Source organism: Psilocybe cubensis, chromosome 11 (assembly GCF_017499595.1).
Source record: "Psilocybe cubensis strain MGC-MH-2018 chromosome 11, whole genome shotgun sequence".
Taxonomy (NCBI): domain Eukaryota; kingdom Fungi; phylum Basidiomycota; class Agaricomycetes; order Agaricales; family Agrocybaceae; genus Psilocybe; species Psilocybe cubensis.
The window spans coordinates 943555-960374 of record NC_063009.1 but is presented as its reverse complement, the minus strand read 5'-3'; the positions used below and the strand labels follow the sequence as shown (position 1 = coordinate 960374).

Below are 16820 nucleotides of genomic sequence, written 5' to 3'. Positions count from 1 at the left end.
CGTTGATACTTGTAAGTAAATAGCACCGGGCGAAAGGTTAACGGATTCGGAGTCAGTATGCCGACTTTAAAAAGGGGCGAGGGCATCAGCAAAGAAATTCCCAATTAGAGTATATTTCTGTTATAGGCGCGCACTGTTGTGAGACGCGCGGGTGCTCAAGCGTACCGGCCTTCAATTTGAAGAGATTCAGACTAGTACTAGCCAGAGACTGCGTGTATCGCCATGAGAAAGTGGTTGGGAAGAGAGAAGCCCAACCGTGACCATATTCATAATGCGCGTGACAGGACGCGTTGCGTGACAATATACTTTTTCCTCTAAAACCACGACTCGCCGAGCTTGAGCTGTGCCAGAAATATTCTAGGTATGGCCAGAGGAGGCACCTTTGGGCTCACCTCGTCTCGCGGAAGAGGTGGACGGGGCTCTTTTCGCTCTGGAGGATTTCGCGGAGGTAGTTCTTGGAGGGGAGGACGTGGTCGAGGCCGTGGTGGGAAGGCTGCTAGTGGTGAAACCGTTCAAGCTGTTCGCGAAGACGACGGAACACAGCTCGCGGAGAAGTTCGAAAAAGCTGCACAAAATGACGAGATTGACGAGAAACTGGGATTTGCAAGGGTAGACCAAGGGCTCAAGAAGGAAGGATGGCTGATTAATATGCATCCAGTGAGTCTGTACTTTTGTTGCTGAAAGGCCCTACTCAAGAAAGTAACAGACATTAGTCAAAGATCCAGACTGGCCGTCAGGAAGAGCAGCGGTTGATTTCTACTTCATTCAAGACGACGGTGGAATGTTTAAATGTACACTGCAATACGAACCATACTTTTACATTGCATGCAAGGTCAATTTATACGCGTCTACTTTTACTTGTGGCTGATGTCTTGGCTCAGACGGGTACAGAAACTATGATAGAAGAGTGGCTGAACAAACAGTACGAAGGATTAATTTGCCGGATAGTTCGTGACAAAAAGGAGGACCTCAAATTGCCCAACCATCTCATGGGCCATCGTCGCCTATATCTTCAGCTGTGTTTTCGCAACATTTCCGATCTGCTCACTGTTAGACGCGACATTGTTCCGTTGGCTCTAGCCAATGGTGCCAAACGCGACGCTGTTGATGCTTATGCTGAAGTCATCCGCGCAACTACCGATGCCAGCATGGATATCGCGTTCGAGGATGACATGGAAGGGGTATTTGGAGGACCATCCAGGAAACCTGCCACTCATCGAGACCAGGACCCTCGAGAATGCATTATCGACGTGCGAGAGTATGACGTACCATACTACTTGCGTGTTGCTATCGATAATGAGGTTCGGGTTGGGCTATGGTATTCTGTTACGTTTACCGAGGGACAACCTTCGTTCAGCCTGAATCATGAGCGAGTGAAGCGTGCCGACCCCGTGGTTATGGCCTTCGATATAGAGACTACAAAATTGCCGCTCAAATTTCCCGACCAAGCCATCGACCAGGTTATGATGATTTCGTATATGGTGGATGGCCAAGGGTACTTAATCACCAACCGCGAAATTGTCAGCGAGGACATTGAAGATTTCGAGTACACTCCCAAGGATGGGTATGAGGGACCATTCATCATTTTCAATGAACCAGACGAAGTGTGCACTTTTTCTTTCATTCTGTTACCTGTATTAACCAAATTTTTTAGGCAGCTACGATTAAACGTTTCTTTTCACACATTCAAGACGTCAAGCCTACCGTTATGGCTACATACAACGGCGATTTCTTTGATTTCCCTTTCCTCGACGCTCGTGCCCAGGTTAATGGCATCGACATGTTTCAAGAAATAGGATTTGCAAAGGATTTGGAAGATGAATACAAGAGCCGCACATGTGTCCATATGGATTGTTTCCGGTGGGTGAAACGCGATTCCTACCTTCCCCAGGGAAGCCAAGGTTTGAAAGCAGTAACAACCGCAAAACTGGGGTACAACCCTATCGAACTTGATCCTGAATTAATGACTCCGTAAGCTGTCCATTTTATGCGATAGTAACTCGATTGCTTACTCCAAGTTCAGATACGCTATTGAACAACCTCAAGTTCTTGCTCAGTACTCAGTGTCCGATGCCGTTGCGACTTACTACCTGTACATGAAATATGTCCATCCATTCGTCTTCTCTCTATGTAACATTATTCCTCTCAATCCTGACGAGGTCCTGCGCAAGGGAAGTGGAACCCTTTGCGAAACACTTCTGATGGTAAGGTCATTCAAGATTTTCCCAGCCTTTTCTTTGACGATGATTTTAGGTTGAAGCTTATCGTGGGCACATTATAATGCCAAACAGACACGAGGATGCTCAAGGGAACATGTACGACGGACATTTGCTGGCGTCGGAAACGTACGTTGGTGGACATGTAGAAGCATTAGAGGCCGGTGTCTTTAGGAGCGACATACCTACAGATTTTAAGATTGTGCCATCCGCTGTTCAACAGGTAAGATTTATACTTGTCTTGCTGTGTTCTTTATTAATTTCTCTTAGCTCATAAACGATCTGGATGCTGCCCTAAAATTCTGTATCACGCAAGAATCGAAATCATCTCTAGACGAAGTTACCAACTACGACGAAGTCAAAGCCGAAATTACAGCTGCTCTTGAAGTCATGCGCGATAACCCGAAACGCACTGACAATCCACTCATTTACCATCTCGACGTCGCGGCCATGTACCCCAATATCATGTTGTCAAATCGACTGCAACCAGATTCCATGGTCGACGAGTCTGTGTGCGCTGTGTGCGACTATAACCGGCCTGGGAAGACGTGCGATCGCAGACTGAACTGGGCTTGGAGAGGAGAGTTTTTCCCTGCACACCGGGACGAGTTTAACATGATCAAACACGCTTTGAACCAGGAGACGTTTCCTCCGAAGCGTCCTGGAGGACAAACGAGGCGATTTACGGATTTGACTGCCTCTGAGCAGACCGCGCTCTTGCACAAGCGCCTGGGCGACTATTCCCGCAAGGTGTATAAGAAGACGAAGGACACCAAAGTCGAAACCAGAGAGTCCATCGTTTGCCAGCGAGAGAACCCTTTCTACGTCGATACCGTGCGACGTTTCAGAGATCGGCGATACGAGTACAAGGGTCTTCATAAGGCCTGGAAGAAGAATCTCGACTCAGTCATCAGCGAAGGGAAGTCCATCGGAGAGATCGACGAGGCGAAGAAGATGATCGTGCTGTATGACTCGCTACAACTTGCGCATAAATGTATTCTGAACTCTTTTTACGGATATGTCATGCGTAAAGGTGCACGATGGCATTCGATGGAGATGGCAGGTATTACTTGTTTGACAGGCGCTACGATTATCCAGATGGCTCGAGCGTTGGTGGAGCAGATCGGACGGCCGTTAGAGTTGGATACTGACGGAATTTGGTGCATGTTACCTGGCGTTTTCCCGGAGAACTTCAAATTCAAGCTCAAGAATGGCAAATCGATTGGATTTTCGTATCCTTGCACCATGCTAAATCATTTGGTGTACGACAAGTTCACGAACCATCAGTACCATGACCTTGACAAGGAGACCGGAGAATACGTCGTGCACAGCGAAAACTCTATTTTCTTTGAATTGGATGGTCCCTACAGAGCCATGATTTTGCCCTCGTCAAAGGAGGAAGATAAATTACTCAAGAAACGTTACGCGGTGTTCAATGACGACGGGTCGCTTGCTGAGCTGAAAGGATTCGAGGTCAAACGTCGCGGAGAACTACAACTCATCAAGATTTTCCAATCCGCCATTTTCGAGAAGTTTTTGCTTGGAACAACCACTCAGGAATGTTACTCCGCTGTAGCAGAAGTAGCTGATCAGTGGTTGGACGTTCTTTTTTCGAAAGCAGAAAACTTGAGCGATGAAGAATTGGTCGACCTTATTGCCGAGAACAGGAGTATGTCTCGAACACTGGCCGAGTATGGAGGTCAAAAGTCGACATCGATCAGCACGGCCAAACGCCTGGCAGAGTTCTTGGGCGATCAGATGGTGAAAGATAAAGGGTTGGCATGTAAATTCATCATCTCTGCGAAACCGATAGGCGCACCTGTCACAGAGCGCGCTGTGCCTGTCGCCATTTTCTCTGCTGAGGAGAGCGTCAAACGCACGTATCTACGCCGATGGCTCAAGGACAGTAGTTTGGTCAACTTTGATCTTCGGTCAATTTTGGACTGGGACTACTACATTGAGCGGTTGGGCTCCGTCATCCAGAAATTGATTACGATCCCGGCGGCGATGCAGAAGGTTTCGAATCCTGTTCCCCGCGTTCGCCATCCGGATTGGCTACATCGTCGAGTGGCTGGAGCCGTAGACAAGTTCAAACAGAACAAAGTGACAGACTTTTTTAGGCAGAAAGGAAACGGAGATGATGAAGAGACACAACCAGTCGATATTGAAGACGTCGTCTCAGAAAATCCAGGCCGAAAACGCCTCGTTGTCACTGAGCGATCCACAGTTCGTGAAATTACTCCTGAACCAGAAGTAGACGACGGTCCGCTGCCTGATCCAAATCAAAATTATTCTGCGTGGATTCGAGCTATGCGGCCGAGATGGAAGAAGAGACGAGAAGCACGGTGGGGCGGCGGGTCAGCTTCAGCAATCGTGCCATCCATGTTCAAGTCGACGCGTGCGCAGACAAGTCATCGCTGGGACATTGTCCAAATTCGGGAAAGCAAAATCCCTGGGCGGTTTATCCTGTGGCTGTCCATTGATTCGGAGCTGATTTCGGTCCCTCTACGTATACCCCGCGAGTTTTATATCCACCTCAAGAAGCCGGTGGAAGGTCTATTCCAGACGGAGTTCTATACCTGCACCAAGGTTGCAAAGAACCTGCCCAGAGATAGTCCATGCACGAATTTGTACAAGATCGTGGTTCGCGAGGAGGTTTACCAGGAGATTCAGGAACATTTCATCGATATCACCAATGATCCCAATGTTGACGGTGTTTATGAGCTACAGGTAAGTTAACACATTGTGTAAATCATTTTAATTATACTGAACTATCTTTGAGGTTCCTCTTGTTCTTCGTGGCTTGATCAAACTTGGGAAGACGTGTGCACTCGACGATCAGACCTTGACGCTGACCAGAGCCCAGCAAGTCGGTTTCGATCTTAACCAGCTGGATCGATGCTTGACATCTTCCTCTCGCGATCGGTATCTCAAGGGCGGAAAGTCTGGAAAATATCTTTTCTTATACCATGCCAGTTCTTCCAACGGCGTGTTACACTTGTTCGCTCTATTCCAACCCAACGGGATCGCCAAAATCTTCCTCGTAGATCCTGCGAGTCGCCGTCAAGGCATTTCTCGCCTATCCGAGCAATATGTGACGTACCTTCAGAAGAAGGTCCAGACGTACGGCACTGGCGATTCAGTCGTGTACCCTGCAACTGTCGATTTCTCTCATTCGTATCATTCATCCGATACGACTGCCCTCAAGGCCGTTTCGCGGGAGCTAGGTCTGTTGGAAGACAAGTCGTATACAATCGTTCTTTCCTCCAGTAAGGATGTGTCATACTTCGAGAGGTGGATGCCAAAGTTGGTCAAATTCCCGATCATCGCCATGTCGCAGGCAAAAGGCGCGCATTCCTTGGATGTTTTCCCGTGGCAGTCCCATGTCGGTCAAAAGATGTTTAGTCGCTACCTATCTCTTGGAGATTTCATCGACAGGATGGCCGCCCTTGCCGATTACTATGATGTTCCAATTGGACATATTGAGGGTGACCAGCCACTTATTCTAGCAGACATCAGCTTCGCCAGGCGCCTCGTGCAACAGGATATGGTTCTCTGGTGGTCTCCTGGCGACTGGCCTGACCTCGGCGGGATCGAAAATGACAGACGGCAGACAGAACCATTACCCAAGACTGAATTCCAGGCGGCAGGCGTATATTCGAATGTTTGTCTCGAAATCACTGTGCGCAATCTCGCTGTCAACTCTGTGCTACAATCTGTGTTGGTCAATGAGCTCGAAGGAAGTGGAGGAGCGACTGCGTTCGATTCAACATCACATATGATCAACGAATATGGGGCGAATGGTGAAACGCAAAGGGACTTGACTTTGGGCGAGTCGCAGCTTTCAACGCAAACCTTCGCGGTACTGAAAGCTATGGTGAAGACTTGGTTGTTGGACAAAATCCATGATAGCACCAATAGTCCGGCCACACTTACAATCGATCATTTCTGGAGGTGGATAAGCTCGTCAGGGTCGCAGCTGTATGATCCCAGCATCCACCGATTCATCCACGGTCTCATGCGAAAGACATTCATTCAGCTCCTAGCGGAATTCAAGAGACTAGGGTCTCAGGTTATACATGCCGACTTCGGAAGCATCTTGTTAGCGACCTCGAAACCACCTGGAACGGCTCATGCATATGCAACATATATCACGACGGCGGTTACAAGCCACGAATTATTCCAGCATATCTATCTGCAAACCGATAGGTTCTACGACCTTTTGGTTTTTATGGACTCGGCGAACATGGGTGGAATCGTCTGCGAAAATCCTCTGGCTATCGAACCTCCTGAAGAGTTGTGTATGGAGTTGAGATGGAATATTCAGCTATTTTTGCCACCTGCCATCCAGGATGATTTCGGCAGTGTCATCCAATACTTTATTGTGGAACTCTTCAAAATCAGGCAAAAGTTGAACAAGATTGCAAGGAAGCCGTTGAGGGAATTGCAAAATGGGGAACCGGACAGCACTCAGCGAGACACGGCCAAGGCGACCGAGATGGAGTCTATTCTGGAGTTCATCTCTAAGCGGCTGACGAGGAAAATGCTCAAAGTCACGGAGAGCATTCGCAGTCGATACGAATACGTTATGAATGACGATGACGCAGACCGCACCCCTTTCATGTTTCCCACTCTTCCTGGTTCTTATCTGAATTTCAACAACCCTCCACTTGAATTCGTGAAATTCACCTGTGCGGTGTTTTCCCTTGCAAAGGAGTATCAAGTGGAGGTTGGGCTGATGAAGCGAAATTTGCTGGATCTAGTCAATGTACGTGAATTTGCGGGCGAGGCGACGTTCCGTAATCCTTGCGAACCTCTAAAACTGGCAAATGTTCCTTGCCGACACTGTGATTACCTGCACGACTTTGACTTTTGTCGAGACCCCGAACTGCTTCCAGACAACGTCGAGGTCAACCCGAAGTGGTTGTGTAATCAATGCGGGGGCGAGTACGACCGCACAGCCATTGAGTTTGCGCTGATCGACATGACGAGAGGGTTGGAAAAGGCGTTTGCCCAGCAGGACCTGAGATGTGTCAAGTGCCAGCAGATACAGTCCGACAATGTATCGAAATATTGCAAGTGCTCGGGTGCTTATCAGTTCACTATGAACAAAGCGGATGCCCGTAGGAAATTGAGGACAATTGTCAATGTCGCCAGAGAGTATAATTTACCTAGATTAAAGGTACGTCTTTTATGTCTGATGTCTGGCATTTGTGGCTCACTATTGGTTCGCAGGAATGTGGACAAGCGTTGCTCGCTAACTGGTAGAAGTCGGACATAAGCTTTCTGTAATTATATGTTGTAATTATGAACCGGGATACCATACTGTTGTACATTACTAATTTATATTCAATCTGGACTTCAATGGATATACTCACATTTATACGACGGTTTGAACTACGGGGACAGTGCTTCTAAACTTGCGTGCCACCGAGCCCAGGTTGAGAAATAGCTGGTTATGTGCCAGCACATAAACAGTTCATTCAATGAAGCGCCTCTGCACGGCGGCAATGTCACCGCAGTTCTCCCTCGCTTGTGGTAACGTATACGTGTCGTACTTACGCCATTGCTGTCGTCAAGTTGTGAAACATAAAGCTGTAGACTAATAACAAGGTTCTCTATTCCAAGTTATATTGACCCTGAAAGGTGACCGTGTTAAACGCGGAGATTTGGGTGATCACAACATTTGGATCACATGATAGTACATTTCTGACATTGTAACCGAGATATCAAGTTTGAATACCTACCACCACCACAAGAACCATTACAACTTTCTAGACGACATTACACCGGTCTTTGGACCTCTTACATTCATTATTAATGCTGCTATGCCTCCAACTCATGGCCACAAACAATCTGCATCCTTGAGCCAAAACCACAAAGCACAACTAGCTAACGCCTACAATGAACTGGGGAAGGAGCTGTCATCGTCCAAGGTTCGCGTTGTCGGAAACTACACCTTGGGAAAGGTGATTGGAGAAGGTTCGCATTATCCAAACCTGTTATGGCAGCTGGAATGCTCATCTAAAGTGATGCAGGAGCCTATGGCAAGGTCAGAATTGGCACGCACCGGCTGACATCCACCCGGGTTGCCATCAAGCAAATTCCAAAGGCCATGTCCGCCTCCCTGACGCGCGAAATCCACCACCACCGCCAGCTGCACCACCCGCACATCACCCAGATGTATGAGGTCATTGCGACAGAATCCCACATCTGGATCGTCACAGAGCTCTGCTGCGGCGGCGAGCTTTTCGACTACCTCGTCGAAAAGGGCCGGCTGTCGGAGGACGAGACGAGGGTTATCTTTGGTCAGCTGTGTCTCGCCGTTGCGTACCTGCATGATAACAACGTCGTGCATCGGGACCTGAAATTGGAGAACGTGCTGCTGGATGAGCGATGTCGAGTCAAGCTTGGAGATTTCGGATTTACGAGAGAGTTTGATCGTGGAATACTTATGGACACCTTCTGTGGGACGACGGGATACGCCTCGCCTGAAATGTTGCAGGGGAAGCGGTACGAAGGACCAGGTGAGTGTGTCTTGGCATTTCGTCTTTCCTGGTGCCTGACTATGCGCTCTCAGAGGTTGATGTATGGTCACTAGGTATTATTTTGTATTGCTTGCTCACTGGAACACTACCTTTCGATGACGATGACGAGGACGTAATGCGCTCTAAAATCATACAAGGGGATTTTGAAGATCCTAATTGGTTATCTATTGGTGCGTGGACCACATTGACTGTCGGTCGTATACTGACTTTTATTCCAAGAATCCCGCGATCTTATCAAAAGTATTCTTACCAAAGATGTGACAAAACGGATATCCATCCCGCAAATACTAGCACATCCATGGTTTACAGCACGGACGCTCACTTATGAACTCGAATCCCCCTTGTCAGCCGTTCCACCCATGCCATTGACACGGCCGCCCTCACCTCGCCGCGATTCTGAAAGTAGCACTGCACCTGATTCTTCGGAGGCATCGACGCAAGAATCACTCTCTCCTTTGATTAAACAACCCGACTTGGGATCGTCTACACCTACCACCCCCGATGAATCAGTGCACGATCCATTCGAGAGCTCAGACAATAATACTTCGACAAAAATACATAGACACCCAAGTGACATGACGATTCGGAAACAATCCACTTCTGATCTGGAAAGTCTGTCTAGCAGGCTTGCGATGTCGGGGGAGAGACAACCAGCGACAGTGCCAGAGGAGAGAGAAGAAGAGCGCAAGATGTACTCCGCCTCACCTCTGCCTTGGACAGGACCCGGTTCCAAACCCCCGCCTTCAGCACACCGAACGCCAGCGCGCACGAAACGCCGGTCCGTGTCGTCAATCATGTCTGATGCCGGCGGCGCTGCATCGCCCACGCTCGAAAAGACTCCGACGCCACTGCCCATACCAGCCGCACGAGACCTTGACTTTGCCAGTCTTTTGAGCGCACGCACCCCCGTGATATTCTCAACACCGCCGGAAAGGCAGTTGCTGAACACGCTTGCGCTGCTGGGTTTCGATACCGCGCAAATTGTGCACTCGGTCCTGACGAATGCCTGCGACTCGGCTGGATCTCTGTGGTGGTTACTGCGGAAGAAGGAGGAGACCAGCACGAGAGTGAAGAACGCCGATGGGACGCTGGTCGTGTCTCCCACAGATGCAGACACAGCGTCTCTATTGGAAGGCGTCGGGGATCCAGAACCGCTCTCCGGCGAAGAATCCTCCTCCCAACAGCTGAGGCCGAGCAACGGAAAGAAGCATAAAGACAAGGACAAGAAGAGCAAGAGCAAGAGTCGGACACGCAAGGCTTCTGCTGGAGTGCAGACGGAAGACAGCGCCCAGCTAGTGCACATGCCGCTCGCCGCGCCAGTGCTGCACGGGCACACGCCGCCGCTCTTCGCACTGGTGCCTCCTACGCCGACGATGGCGTCTACGCGCTCGCCGACGGTCGCTACCCCGCCGCGCATAGGCTCGCCCACGCGCTCGCCGCTGCTGTCGCCTTCGTCGTCCACGGTGGCCGATGGATCTGTGACGTCATCGTCTGCCGCGGCACGGTCGCATCCGTCGACGCCCAGTGGGAGTATGAAGGATAAGGATATGGGATCGGGATCGAATACGGGCTCGAAAGGGCGCAAGGCGCGCTCTGGTAGCGTGAGCATCATGCAGCGGGCGACGACGGCACTCGAGGCGGCTGGGTTGGTGCGTAAGAAATCGGCCGAGGCGTTCAGGGAGGAGAAGGAGCGAAAGGAGGAGAGGGAGCGCGAGAAGGAGCGGGAGCGGGAGTTGAAAGAGAGAGAGCGGGAGAAGTCAAGGGAGGGAGAACGGGAGCGGAGAGGAGGGAGTGGGGAAGAGCCGTCGCGGCTGTCGCATGGGAGCGGGACGTCGTCGAAGCTTACCAAGTCGCCGCCGCTCAAGGCGTCCAAAGATCACCCGCCATCGACGCCGCCGCCTAGCGAGCTGTCCCGGGACGTGGCCGCGCAGCAGATGGGCTCCCCTTGGGTGCTTGCTGACGGCCGCGAGTCGATCGGACAGGGCCAGTTGCCTGCTGCTGCTCTCAGCGCAACGTCGGTTTCGCATGCAAACGGACCGGGTATGCGAGGAGAGATCCTGCATTCGCACAGCACACCGAATTTCTCGGCGCCTGATGGAATGGGCGCGCCTCCAGCTGCTGCTGCAAAGTCAAACAGCGGCACGAACAGGAACAAGGCGAACCTTTTGACGGCGTTCAGGTTGTGGTTCAACGAAGACAGGAAGGGGAAGAGGAAGGATTCGGCCGACTCGAATGCAAGTGGCCACAATCCTGGTAGTGAATCTGCGGGACAGTCGAGTGCTGGGGCCGGTACGCGGGCTGTGGGGGGGAGCCGGAGGGGCAACGCCTCAAATTCGAACAACAAGTTCGGGTCAAGAGGCGCGCACAGGACGAAGCGGCCTTCGATGAGCTCGCGCCGATCGAGCTCGATCAACTCGCGGCGGTCCTCCGGCACACCGTCAGTGCAGATGCTCGTCCTCGACTCCCCCGCGCAGGCGCAGATCCCCGGCGCGCAGCAGGCGGTGGCGCGGCGGTCGTTCGGGAGCCACACGCCCAACTCGGAGCGGGGCGAGCACTCGTCGCGGCCGTCGTCGATCCGGAGCGTGTCGATGCAGACGCGGGAGCGGCATAGGAAGAGCCCGTCGCAGAGCTCGGCGGGCTCGGTGCATTATCCGCGCGCGTCGACGTCGAGCCCGATGCCGATGCAGAAGTACCATCGCCGTGGGGGCTCGGGGGGATCGACGACGAGGGTGGTCAGGCAGATAACGCCTGTCAGTGGTGGTGGAGCGCAGCCGCGGCCGGTGCATGTCAGGAGCAACTCTACGACGAGCTCGATGCACTCGCCGCCTTCGTCGAGGCCTAATTCATATTACGAGCCGTCTGAGAGTGAGGGGGGTGTGCCAACTGCGACGATGACGACGCCGGTGAAATCTTCTTCTGGTCGGTCGAGGCGCTCGGAGGATAGACGTCCTGTGAGCAGCGGGAATGGGAGTATGACGTTCGTTGCGCAGAAGAGGCAGGGGCCGTTCGCGAGTCCGGCGTATGGCGGCAGCGGCGGTTCGATGAGCGCGAGCCGCTCTAGCTGGAAGAAGTCGTGGGGGGTAGAGCCGCCCGGGTGGTCCTCGCGCACGGCGCATCTGCCCGTCGAGGTGCTGTCGATTTCGCCCAACGACCCTGTGTCGATCCGCGACGTGTTCTCGGGCAAGCAGGCGGCGACGGTGCTTGCGAGCGCGATGGGCGACGAGAGCGACTGGGTGGATGAGGACGACGATGTGCCGGCGTTTGCGGGTGGGCTGGGTCAGATGGGCACGTCGATTTCGATGTCTAGTAGTAGTGGCTCGTCGATGGGGTACCACGGGCAGATGATGGAGCCTATTACACTCTCGCCTGCACCGAGGGGACATCGGGCGTCGAAGCGTATGACAGGTAATCGAGGCGTGGGCGCATCTGGTTCTGCAACGGGAGGGTCGGGATCGTCGTCGTCGTCGGGTGTGGTGGGCAGTACGTCGAGTGGCTCTGTTGTGGGCAGGGCGAGGGGAGGTAACAGTGGCAGTTCGCCGGCAGAGAGACCGTCTCCGTTGCCGATTCCTGAGGCGGGATACGAGCCTGCTGATTCGCGAACTGGGAGAAGACAGTTGCCGGCTGGAAGATCAGGACCTGCGTTCAAGCATGCTATCCAAGAGGAAGATGAGGACGAGGAGGAAGAGTGATGAGCAAGTATTTATTTATTGACTCTTTCGTTTAATTCTCGATATGATTTATTCAATTCGTTTCTTGTTTTTATTGTTTTTGTCTTTTCTACTCTATCTACCCATCTATCTTTAACAGCTCTCTGTTTTTGATTCTCTATGTACTTACATCTAGCTTCCATACTATTTGAGGCCTGTATATCTCACTTTCTTCTTTTGGTTTGTTTTATTACATCTCTCGTATACCCAATTGGACTGTGCATACGTATTGCGAGACAGTCAGCACCGTAGCTCAGCATGCAAGTATTTCCGAGACGGGCGAGACAAGACTGATGAGGTCACAACAGGCGATGCACCCCGTGTCACACCGTGGGCAAGTTGGAACGGGCACAGAGTGCGTTGTCCCTTCTCGGCTTGCCAACTACTACGACACGACTTGATTCTCCTCCTCCTCCTTCCCCTACCCCTTTTCATTTGTTTGATACAGTGCGTTTACAACGTCTCTATGCCCTAGGAGCGCTTGCTGACTAGCTTCTTGTCCCTGCTGTGTTGTCGTTGTCTCTGCTGCGGACAGAATCCCCTACGACTACGACACCTTCTCCACGAACAATGTCCGTCATCGTTCCTCTTCGCCCTCTCTCTACGTCTTCAGAGGCACAACTATCATTTGAAACGAAAGCTGAACACATGGCTGCTCTAGGTCTGAACCTTACGACCCATATGTCCCCCGCGACGGCTCCGGCCCCAGTGCAGGCCCCAGCCAGGGAAACGCAAAGACCGCCGCAATCCAGGCGCAGATTGACGATACCGTAGGAATTATGAGGGAGAACATCACCAAAGTCGCAGAGCGAGGAGAGAGGCTGGACTCGTTGCAGGACAAGACGGGTGAGTCGGATTCGGTGGTTCTTGTTGCTGCGGTGCGGCCCACCGTTATCGTCGGCATGGCATGGATTCTCCTCGGCGGCGATGCTGCCCGTTGCTGCGCTGCGCTGTGCTGTGTGCTGGCTCTGGGCTTGAAACGGTTGTTGTTTGTCCGCGCTGATTAGCTTTGCTGGAGGCTGGAGGCTGGAGGCTGACTGGCTTTGATACCGTGGTCGTGGTGTCCACGGGGCCACCCACCGTATGTGACGTATGGACGGTATTGTTAAAATCCCTCTTTTCCAGACAACTTGGCCGTTTCGGCACAAGGCTTCCGACGCGGTGCGAACCGTGTACGCAAGGTATGTGGTATCTCTTTGTCTCTTTGTCTTTGTCGCTGCACAGTATGAACCGTTTATCTTATCACTTTCCATAGAATATGTGGTAAGCTTTGTTTTCTTTTGTCAAGTTACTCCCCCCCTGCATTCAGCGCTCAATGTCTTTTTGGAATATGTGTTGATAGGTGGAAAGATATGAAGGTGCGTCACATATTCATCCTTTTCATCGTCAAATTACCCAGCAACTGACATGCATGTCGTCTGCTCTCTCTCTCTCTCTCTCTCTCTCTCTCTCTCTCTCTCTCTCTCTCTCTCTCTCTCTCTCTCTCTCTCTTCATCTCATCCGTCTCCTTCACGCTCAACAGATGCGCATCATCATCGGCGTGGCTATCGTCGTCATTCTCGTGATCATCATCGTGTCGATTGTCAGGGCGACAAAGAATTAGGAATTAGGGAGTGCCAAAAAAGAAAATAATCATAAACCATAATCATATCCATATCCCATATACGTATATCATGCTCCCTGCAACCCGCTTCGAATTCTGATCTGTTGTGTATGTGGAACATTATGCACCACCTCTTCCTTCCCTTCCTCCTTTCCTTCGTCCTTGATTACCCCCCTCGATCTTGGTTTTTTTTTTCCTGTTCCTTTCTTACCCGTACCTACCTTTGACCACTTTCTGCGTTCTCTTTTGTCTGATGTTGTTGTATCTATGCCATTAATAATTTCACCTTCGCCACGCCCCCCACCGCATCCTTGGCATGTCCGACGGACAACTGACTGACTAACTACTTGAAACAACTTTCGTTTTTTCGACCTGGCGACCCTAGGCCTGTGACTCACCGATATCGGATAACTGAACAGACAGACTCGGACATGCACAGATAGAGATAGCTTTTTTTTTTCTTTTGCAAAGTCTGCGTAAGTAGTTCCATCTGTACTACTACAATACGGATACGGATGCGGATACGGAACGTTTCAACGGACATGGCACGCGCGCGAAGTATGTATATCCCCAGATTTTCAAGGCTCGACGAACTAGAACTGTACCGATACCGTGCTTCCCTGTTTTTTTGGTTGGTTGGGCTCAGGGATGCTTGTGGGTGTGGGTCTCTTTCTCGTCTCCTATTACTATTACTCAGTATGTAGGACGCTTATTAGTATTACGTATGCGTATGCGTAGGTAGTACTAGTACGATGGTCACGGTGGTGATGTATGTGCGAAGTTCGAACCTACTTACTTCAATTGGCCCTTACTTGTTAGAGATGAGATCAAGTACTGGATTACTCTTGTATATAGCACTGTATCCGGTGCGTCGCTTCGGGTATACGTAGGTACTACTTACAGCACTTCACTTGATATATATATATATATATATATTCGGACTTTCTGATTCCTGAACACTAGCGAGTCTGGACTGTACGAGCGTCGAGTACGACCGCCTACTACCTAGCACCGTGACCAGTGACCAACATCCGAGTCTGCCCCATTTAAAACTTGGAGAGTGTGGTGTGTGCATGTGGGCCCGGTAAACTCCGGACGGCGCTTAACCACAATGGCAACTTGAAGTTGAAGTTGGACAAATGCGGACCTTGGACTTTGGACTTTGGACTTTGGACCCACGCTCGATGTTTTCCATGTTTCCAAGCTTTCTTGAGATTGCTGAAGGGATGGCTAAGGGCTTTGTTCAAGAAATTTTATGATTATAATTTTTGTGGAAAAATTGTGATTTAGGATTGACACGAGTTGTATCTATCTGGATGGTAAATGACTCGGAATCGTGACCAAGCACTGAGCACCCACATCAACCTTCAACGGAACTATGGAAAAGCCGAGTACGAACACGAGCAGGAACAAGAAAGTTCTAATACCACCACAGGAGATTAAATAAAACATGAATGACTCGACTCGACTATGAAAGGTTTCTTCTATAATATTAATTAAAAGTTGGTTGTGATTTGAACAGCCTGAGCCTGAGTGCCAGTGTCCTACTAGTAGATCCAACGTTGGCGCCCATTGTAATTGTAGACTGTATCTGAGTACAGTCCATACTAGTATCATCTCGTCGGTATCCAAGCATCATTACGAGATCGCACTATCTTCTCATCTTCTCATCTTCCTTTGTTTCCTGGGAAGGGACGCCATTCGCCATTCATACGCGGCGTACTTTCAATAAGCAAGAAGACCTAGGTGACCCGGGCCAAACTTGAACCACCAAATGGAGTCGGAGTCTTCAGATCCCACCTTAAATTAATGTTTCGAGACTCGAGGCGTTCAATATAACATTATAATACCATTATCTGATTATCCGCGCTGGGGGTGCCGGTGAGACGTTCGCGTTATATCCCGATTAAAATTAAAATCAAGTAGTGACTTGAACTGAATGGAATCCCGGATTCGTCATGGGCACTATAGTACTAAAGTTCCCCACCCCTACTAATTAAAAACCTTCCCCTCTCTCGGGTCACCTCCCTCGCCCCTCGCCCCTCCCTCGAGGCTCGCATTGCTTCATGGTTCCTGGACTAGATAAGACTCACGACCAGACCAAGATAGACTCACTGATCCGAGATTGTGTCTGGCATCGATACCCAAAACCATCTTTCTTTCTTTAAGTCGTCAGAACTCAGTGCTGGTTCGCACATACCATAAAGTAATGGCGGAATCAATAACGTGCAGACTAAATATACAGCCTGTGCATGCCACGAGGCGCGTCACGGTCGAGGCTCACGCCATAGCAGCTTCATACTAGTAGTACCTTCCCATAAGACCGATCGTGCTTCTACGCAGCTCGGGGAGATGCCTGATGCCTGTGCGTGGCATCATCGAGCTCGAGCTTGTGCTTGTGCTTGTGCTTGTGTAACACTCAATGAATTACCTCCTCTGAATCCCCAAGTTCCAAGCAAGCGGACAACGTACGCGAGTTCAAAGTTCAAAGTTCAAAACCAGTGCACATCCAATCGAAATACATCATCATCATCATCATCCGTCCATCCATCCATTTATCCATCTATCTATCTATCCATCCATCCAAACTCCACAGCCCTATCTCTACTCGAAAAGCAATTTACTCGCGGCCTCCGAAGGCATCCGAAAGTGCATTCACACCGTTTCTTTTTAACACCTGCCTGCGCCCTAAGTATCTCTTCCCTCTTCCCTCTTCCCTCTTCCCTTCGGCTGCAGATTCCAAACG

The 16820-nt window shown here is 50.7% G+C and overlaps 2 protein-coding genes across 2 annotated transcripts; both read left to right on the top strand.

The window, feature by feature from the left end:
- Nucleotides 1-363: 363 nt before the first annotated feature.
- On the top strand, nucleotides 364-12453 carry JR316_0011466 (DNA polymerase epsilon catalytic subunit A; the record flags this gene model as incomplete). The annotated part of the gene is made up of 13 exons (XM_047897121.1): nucleotides 364-657; nucleotides 707-832; nucleotides 882-1604; nucleotides 1655-1971; nucleotides 2024-2204; nucleotides 2254-2439; nucleotides 2487-4946; nucleotides 4999-7398; nucleotides 7452-7480; nucleotides 7951-8198; nucleotides 8255-8743; nucleotides 8797-8934; nucleotides 8984-12453. The coding sequence occupies 13 exons, from the start codon at nucleotides 364-366 to the stop codon at nucleotides 12451-12453; spliced, it is 11061 nt and encodes a 3686-aa protein (XP_047743530.1).
- Nucleotides 12454-13041: 588 nt separating this feature from the next.
- On the top strand, nucleotides 13042-13738 carry JR316_0011465 (SNAP receptor, synaptobrevin; the record flags this gene model as incomplete). The annotated part of the gene is made up of 4 exons (XM_047897120.1): nucleotides 13042-13076; nucleotides 13133-13317; nucleotides 13597-13652; nucleotides 13727-13738. 4 exons carry the CDS (start codon nucleotides 13042-13044, stop codon nucleotides 13736-13738), a joined length of 288 nt encoding a protein of 95 aa, XP_047743529.1.
- Between the last annotated feature and the right edge of the window lie 3082 nt (nucleotides 13739-16820).